This window comes from Humulus lupulus, chromosome 2 (assembly GCF_963169125.1).
Source record: "Humulus lupulus chromosome 2, drHumLupu1.1, whole genome shotgun sequence".
NCBI classification, from domain to species: Eukaryota; Viridiplantae; Streptophyta; class Magnoliopsida; order Rosales; family Cannabaceae; genus Humulus; species Humulus lupulus.
The window spans coordinates 228,770,800-228,779,506 of NC_084794.1; the positions used below are offsets into that span (position 1 = coordinate 228,770,800).

General features: G+C 35.7%; 1 protein-coding gene and 1 non-coding gene across 2 annotated transcripts; both read left to right on the plus strand.

The window, feature by feature from the left end:
• The first annotated feature begins 886 nt into the window (after positions 1 to 886).
• Positions 887 to 993, plus strand: LOC133820568 (small nucleolar RNA R71). The gene has a single exon (XR_009886973.1). It is a non-coding gene; the product is annotated as a small nucleolar RNA R71 (small nucleolar RNA).
• Positions 994 to 3,694: 2,701 nt separating this feature from the next.
• Positions 3,695 to 4,213, plus strand: LOC133815233 (uncharacterized mitochondrial protein AtMg00240-like). The gene has a single exon (XM_062248089.1). The coding sequence runs from the start codon at positions 3,695 to 3,697 to the stop codon at positions 4,211 to 4,213; it is 519 nt and encodes a 172-aa protein (XP_062104073.1).
• The last annotated feature ends 4,494 nt before the right edge of the window (positions 4,214 to 8,707 follow it).

Consider the following 8,707-nt stretch of genomic DNA (forward strand, 5'->3'; position numbering starts at 1 on the left):
CCTCTTGTATTGGACTAGTAACATATTGATCCTCTGTCTTTTTCCCCTTGTCATCCACTGTAGGTCCATCATACTTAGTCCCACTCCTCAAGGATATTGCATTACACTACTCTGTAGGATTTACCTATGTGGAACTAGGCAAATTCCCTTGCTGTCTACTAGAAAACATTTGAGCCAATTGACCTATTTGTGTCTCCAAACTTCTGATAGATGCCCTGGTTTCAGTCATAAACCGATTTAATTGGTCTGGCTGAATTGTTGGTGGGTTCATTTGAGGGGTTGGATGAGATGGGCGTGGGTTTGGATCAAAATATGGTATAGAATGTAATCCATAAGTTGGTTGATTAGGAGGTTGTTGAGGTGGGTATTGTGGATATTGCGGTTGTTACCCTTGATTATTTTCCAAGCCAGATTAGGGTGATTTTTCCAAGCAGGCGTATAGGAATTTGAGTAAGTGTTAGGTGTAGGTCTTGAAAAATTACCTATAACATGTGCCTTTTCCAAGGGCATATTGCTCACATCTGTTGAGCAACTAGCTATGCTCAGACATTGTTCATAAGAATGAGGTCCTCCACAAATCTCACAACTCATGACATTCTGTACTTGCATTGCTTGTGCGGCGAGATTAGTTTGCTGCAATTGTTTGGTTAGAGATGCTACTTGAGCGGTCAATAGTGCAATTGGATCAACTTATAAGACTCCTGCTACTTTCTTATTCTCTCGCTCAAAAGGCCAATTATAATTATTCATAACCATCTCTTCCAATAGCTCATATGCTTCATTAGCGCTTTTTCTCATAAACGCTCCTCCTAATGCTGCATCTATAATTGTCCTTGTATTTCCCCCCAAACCATTATAAAAAGTATGAACTAACAGCCATTTCTCTATTCCATGATGTGGGCATTTTCTTTGCAATTCCTTAAATCGTTCACATGCATCATACAAAGACTCCCCATCTAGTTGATGGAAGTTGTTAATCTCTCCTCTTATTCTGGCTGACTTGGCAGGGGGAAATATTTACCAAGAAAATTCTGAGCCAAATCTTCCCAAGTAAGTATAGAGTTGGCTTGTAAAGAATTCAACCAACTCTTAGCTCTGTCCCTTAGTAAAAATGGGAATAGTCTCAATCGTACAACATCGTTACTCACCCCATTCATTTTAAATGTCGCACATAACTCCAAAATGTTTGTGATATGTAGATTTGGATCCTCATTTGGTAACCCCCAAATTGTCCACAGTTTTTCACCATCTGAATAATTGAGTGTTTTATTTCAAAATTATTTGCCTCAACAATTGGAGGTCGAATACTTGAATAAATCCCTGTGACAATAGGGAGTACATAATTCCTTAATGGTGGATCTACCTTAGCTGCATCACCCATATTTGCATTGTTGTTGACAACGTGATTTGCGTTCTCAGCCATGGGAAAGTCCAACTTTTTCTTTATCTTTCGGTTCTGTCTGCACGTTCTCTCAATTTCAAGGTCTAGTGGTATAATCTCCTTTTGCCTACTTCCTCGCATATACCAACAATTCCTGAAACATAATACAACCTTAATTCGAATAAATATTAAACAATAATTAAATAAAATAAAAAAAACCAAATTAGAACAAATAACAATTAACTATGATATTGGAAATTTAGTCCCTGGCAACGACGCCAAAAACTTGATCGTGAAAATATGTATATACGCAAGTGCACGCAATTGATTCAAGTAATATATGATAAGTAGAGTATCGTTCCCTCAAAGACTGTTTTCCAAGTACCACTAATTGTTCTTTAAATTTCTATTTGGCAACTAAAATTTTGATTTTTGAATTTAATTTTAAAATTGAAAACAACTTTAAACAAAAACAACTAATTAAGAGATTTAAATTACTATTAAAAAGACTTGGGGTGTTAATTTTATCAACTTTTCATTCTACTAATTTTATTAATCAATTCTAGATTTCTTTCTTCCTATTCTAACAGTAGGTTAACATAAATCGACTCCTATTCTTTTTCAAGATATAAGATCTCAGCCTATATGCAGGTTTTCTACATCTTTGTGATAAAATTAAACATATAGAATGCATTAAGCATGGAAACCTAATTACTATACAAGTCATACATGTACTAGCATTAAACACACACTATATAGATTAGAATAGAGAAGAAAAATCAATAGAACATCCTAATTCAATTAGATAGAAATCCAAGTGACTACATTAAATCCTAGATACAAATTGTTTAGTTCATATCAGGCATGACTAAATCAACAAAATAATAATAAAATAACATAAGATTCATAAACTTAAAGAAGAAAGAAAAATACAAAAATGCAGAATTACTAGCCTAAGAATCAAAATTAGTCTCTAAAAACGTAATTAAAAGCTGACCTTATGACTTAATTAAACCCTAAATACGAATTTATAATAAAAAAAATAACAAGGGCTGTGTTTTTCCTATGCGGGCCGCGACTTGGCCTTCTCTGGGTCGCGTCCCGTGTTTATTTTGGAGCCTTTTACTTCCGTGAATAATCCTCAGGCGCTGCGACTTAAGCATCTCAAGTCGCGACCCGTGTCCAATTCTTCCCTTAGCTGAGCCTCAGTTTTCCTCCTGAGTCACGACTTGTAAGCCCAAGTCGCGACACTAATTCCATCCAGCTGCTATGCGTCTCTGACTTTGCCTTGAGTCGTGACTCATAAGTCCAAGTCGCGACTTTAATTCAATTTTTTCTCAGATTAGGTCTTTCAACTCATCTCTTCATCAAAACCTGTCTTTTAATCATCCTTAGCATCATTTTGAGTCCAACAACCACCAAGAGCCTCATTTTCCCACCATTTTCACTTCTTTTTACATTATTCTCATGATTCATCGCACCATCCTACAACAAAGACAAACAAACACACAATCTTGCACAAAACACACAAAAAGACTTAAGATTACCACAAAAACACATTCTAAAATAACACTAAAATGAAGTTATCAACAGGAAACATAAGTTGAACTCAGTGCTTTGCATCTAAATGGTACTTGGAAATTAGTTTCCCCACTCTCAAGAGCATATGTTATTGACTACAAATGGTTGTTTAAAGTCAAATACAACCCATATGGTACATTTGATCGTCACAAGGCCGTGCTTTTTTCTCAGGGCTTTACTTAGACCCTAGGGGTTGATTACTTTGAGACTTTCAGCCCAGTAGTCAAACCAGAACAATCAGAGTATTCTTGTTGTGGCTCTTTCTCGACGGTGGGTTGTTCGTCAAATAGATGTGCACAATGCATTTTTAAATGGTGATATTGCTGAAGATATCTATATGACTCAACCACTAGGTTTTGTTGGCTCTCAAAACCCCTCTCATGATTGCAAGCTCTTCATGGATTAAAGCAAGCTCCAAGAGCTTGGTTCTCCAAGATTAGTTCAGCTCTACAACAACAGGGTTTTAATTGTTCCAAGTCTGACCACTCTTTGTTCATGTTTCACTGTACTACAACTATCAAATCCATTCTTGTCTACGTAGATGATATTATCATCACTGGTAATGACTCCAAATTTGTTGACAAGTTTATTCAGATGTTACATAACAAGTTCACTCTTTGAGACCTTGGAAAACTTCGATATTTCTTAGGTATTGAAGTAACATACAACCCTGGCCAGGTGCATCTCTGTCAACAAAAATATATCCGAGATCTCCTAACTCAAACAGATATGATGGACTCCAAAGCGGCTCCAACATCTGGTTTAGTCAGCAAGCCTTTGTCTCAACATGATGGAGATTCCATTGCCAATCCTAGTAAATATAGACGTGTGGTTGAATCTCTTCAGTATGTGACTATGACGAGACTCGATATTGCCTTTGTTGTCCATAAGGCATGTCAGTTTATGCAACAACCAACCTCTGCACATTGGCTAGCTGTGAAGCGTATTCTGAGGTACCTTCGAGGCACTCCAACCCATGGTATTTTGATTACAATCACTCCCTCTCTTCATATTTCTACTTTTAATGATGCAGATTGGGCATCTAGCCCAGATGATAGGCGGAGTACTGGTGGATTCTGTGTGTTTTTGGGTGATTGTCTCTTGTGTCTTGGTCTTCCACCAAGCAACGTTTTGTTTCCCGTAGCAGCACCGAGTCCGAATATCATACTCTACCAATTGTGGCAGCTAAATTGGCTTGGTACAAGCATCTATTCCATGAACTCAAGCTCCCACTTGATTCGGTTCCAATAGTATGGTGTGATAATATGAGTGCTACTCATTTGGCTGCCAATCCAATTTTCCATGCTCGGACAAAACACATTGAGATTGACTTTCATTTCATTAGAGATATGGTGGCTCAGAAAGATCTCAATGTTCAATTTGTTGCATAGGAAGATCAGATAGTCGACATGTAACGTCCAAATTTCCCTAATAAGGCGTAGTGCCATGATTAGGGGGCTATGAGGGCAATAATTGCATATTATGTGCATGTTTGTGATTATGTGCATGATTATATGAACTATGTGAGTTATATTATAATGTGACTATATTGGCATGTTTAGGTGTATTAAGCATGCATGTGGGCCCGTTTCCTATTAGAAGGGCATTTTCGTAATTTTGACTCGTTGAGGGTATAATTGTAAATATATGTGATTTATTATTGAGACCACATTATTATGTGGATATATTTAAGTTATTCGGTATGAGGCGATCCTAGTGAGCAAGTTAGCGGTTTAGTCACGACGGGGTCAAATACCCGACTCGGGGTGATCTTAGGGGTATTTTGGTAATTTGGCAAATTACCAGAATTTATTGAGTAGCAAGAATTAACTTGGTGAACATCTAGTTTGATAGATTTATTTGAGAATATGTGGGGTAATTTGAGATTAACGGGAATTATGCCAAATGATAATTTTTCCATTGGAAATGTCTTGAAAGAGAAATAATAGGGCCAGGGTATATTGGTCTTTTAACCATGTGGCTAGTGGGATTTGGCTAAGGGTCAAGAGCTGAGGCTATTCACGTTTTTCCTCTCTATTCTCACTGGTTAGCCATTTTGGAAGAGCACTCAAGGGTACTCAAAAGTGGTTAGGCCAAGCTTGGATTCTTGAGGAGATTGAAGGGGAGTTAAGCTTGTGGCAAGGGACTTGAGGCTGCTAGGAGTGTCTGCACCTAAGGAGTTCAAATTTCCCTAGAGAAATTCAGAGGTAAGACCCCTGGTTTTGGCATTCTAATGGTGTTCTTGAGTTTTTTTTAACTTTGATTCCTAGTGATTAGTTTATGGGTGTATTGTGGTGAGATGAGTATTGAGTTTTGTTGCCTAAGCTTTGTGGTGTGTTTTGTTGTCGAAATTATGCTGAAATACTTGTTCTTAGGTTGAAATTTGATCTGGTTGGGTAGAGAAATTGCGAGATTGGAAATTGGGGAAGAACACTTATGTTCTGGGCAATTTTTGGGGTTTTTGGCAACCTAGCGCAACCGCGCTAGGTTGTAGCGCCATCGCGCTAGTGTCCTAGAAGAGGTAGAATTTGAATTGGGATTGGGTCTCGAGTTGAGGGGAGCGACAAATTTTATAAAATAAAATAAACATATATTATAAAATGTTCAAACAAATAAACATAAAAGATAAAATGTCCATAATAATTTATCTTTAAAGTTTTGAATTAAAAACATAAAAAAAAACTACAAATCATCTTGTTCCTCTAGAATTGAAGGGACGAGAGAATTTCCAACATTGGCATCAGAACATTGATCTGACAGAGGCGGTGGCATCATATTGTTTTTCCTTAGTATTCCAAAACAATACTTAGTTGGTCATTTGTAGAATCAAGTCGGTTGTTTGCTTCATCAAGGTGTTGGGCTAGTTCCTCATATGCTGGCTTATTTGACTCAGTTGGATTGCGCTGGGAAGTAGAAGTTGTACTTGAAAAAGATCGACCCCAACCTTTCAAGTGTGCAGAAGAGCGTCCAAGAATACGCTCCATAATCTTTATCAGACATTTCTTCTGGAGTGTGTTGAGCCCTTAACACCATCATTTTATCCTATATACTCATTTTATTTTCTAATTAGTAATGATAATTATAAATAAGTTACAAAATTAAAAATTAAAATTTATACTTACATATATTTCTGCTAAATCTAGTCTAGTCCATATTCCTTTTTTCTCATCATATGCCATAAAAACTTCAGAAACTTGGAATATAAAACAGATACATATTTTGAACATAGCAAACAAGGCAGATATATTTCCAATTTAATTCCCAATTTTTTTTTATAAGAATGGAAAAACTAGCAAAATAACTAAGTACCTAAAAAATTACTAACTGAATAGACAAAGATACAAAATTTATAAAATTATAAATAAATGTTCAAAATTTTATTCAAAAACAATAAACCGGATTTATATACACAAAGTAAGGTAAAAAGCATTTCTCATCAAAATAAGAAAGCATAGGGGAACTCTTTGAGCATAAACAAAACCCCAACACAAATAACAGTTCAAAGACTAAGGACAATAAAAAAATGAACCAGAATATAACAATGAAAACATAAACCCGATTAAAATAATTACACATAACTGAAAAACTCTAAACAAAATCACAGCTAAATAACAGTGAAACAACTCAGACCTGAAACACAGTAATCATCAAAACAAAATTTCCTCAAAGCATAACAATGAAAACATAAAACAGATTACAACAATGACACATAATTGAAAAACTCTAAACAAAATCACAACTAAATAATAGTGAAACAACTCAGACCCAAAACATAGTAATCATCAAAACAAAATTTTCTCAAAGCATAACAATCACAAAGCCTCAGAACAAAAATAACAAAGCCTCAGAAAAATGAATCATCATTAATCTTTCAGATCAGTGGGGATTGAATAAAAAAAATCATAGATTTATACCTCAAAGTCACCAAGCCAATTTTTTCGAAACTCAAAGCCACCAAGAACCTAACTTCTAAAAAATTTACAGCCACCAATCCAACGTAAAAGCCACCAGAAAAATCTCAAAGCCAGGCCAATCCACCACGAAATAATCACAGCCTCTAAAGAAACCAAAACCAAACCTTAAACAAAAAATTAGAGACATTAATACCAACAATCACAACACAATATAATCAGATCTGAAATAAAAAATTACCCAAACAAAACTGAACAACAATGGGTGAGGCATAGAGATGGAGGTGACTAAGAGCTCAAGAAAAATGACAGCAACCCAGAAGTGAACAACAATGGTGCGAAGGACGATGGTGGCGGCTTAGAAATTCAAAGAAAATTGGCAACAGCTCGAAGATTCGAAGAAAAATGGCACAGCCTCAGAGATTGAAGCAATCGTACACCATAGAAACTGGTCTGAAATGGGAGAGCTATTGAGAGGGAGCCCAAAAAAGAGAGCTATATGGGGAGAGGGGCTCTGAAAATGGGATTAACCTGTTGAGAGGGAATCGAAAATGGGGAAGAGATGGGAATTAGAAATGGGAAGAGAGGGGAATCGAAAATGGGGAAGACGAGAGCAGAGTGGGGGAGGCGGCTCATGAGAGTTAGATAGGTTAGTGATGTTAGGGTTATTAGAGTTAGGCTTATATAAATATATATATTAATTTAATAATAATTATAATTTATATAATTTTTTTAAAATATAATGTTAGTGCCACATGTCACTTAGTAATACGTCCACTTGTATTACTCACTTGATATGTCACTATATTTCTCACATGTCAGCATCCACGTATTTTTTTATTTTTTTTATTATGCAAAAAATGGAGGGAAAAATAAGCGGGAATCAACAAAATATTTCCCTCCAAACATAATTGTAGGTAAATATTTTACCTACGAATACTAATGGCAGGTAATAATAAAATTTATAGCCCTGCCCTTTTTATTGGAGAATCCCCTACCAATAGTCTCTACGAAAATATAATCGTAGGTAAAGGAACTCTTTAGCTACCAATAAATATATGTAGGTAAAAAATGGGTAGGTAAAGGCTGAATTTCTTGTAGTGTTGGCTCCTTCTAGGTAATTGAGGTTGCTCACCAACTATTCTAGGAGTCTCCTCTTGGGCTCTCTAGTTTGAGTTGGTTATAACTTGTTGTCATCGCATGACATATTCTCAAAGAACTCAACCTCTCTAGATTCAATTATTACATTAGAATTAAAGTCTAATAATCTATAAGCTTTGCTATTTTGGGCATAACCCACAAATACAGATCTTATAGCTCTTGGACCCAACTTGATCCTTTTTGGATCGGTGCTCTTGCAATAAGCAAGACACCCCCACACTTTAAGATAATCAATGTTTGGTTTCTTTCCTTTCCATAACTCATATGGAGATTTATTATTTTTCTTCATGGGAATACGATTCAAAATATGACAAGCCGATAGCAAGGCTTCACCCTACAAACTAAACTTCAATTTAGAGTGTAATAGCATAGCATTAATCATCTCAATAAATGTTCTATTCTTTCTTTCCACTATAACATTTTGTTGTGAAGTATAAGGGATTGTACATTCATGAATTATTCAATGTTCTTCACAAAACAAGTTAAATTCATTTGAAAAATATTCACCACCCCTATCACTTCTAAGTATTTTAATTTTCCGTTCAAGTTGATTTTCAACTTCCGCTTTATACACTTTAAACACATCAAATGCTTCATCTTTATTTTAATGCAAATATACATATGTGAACCTAGAGAAATCATCAATGAAAGTAATAAAATATCTACTTCCTCC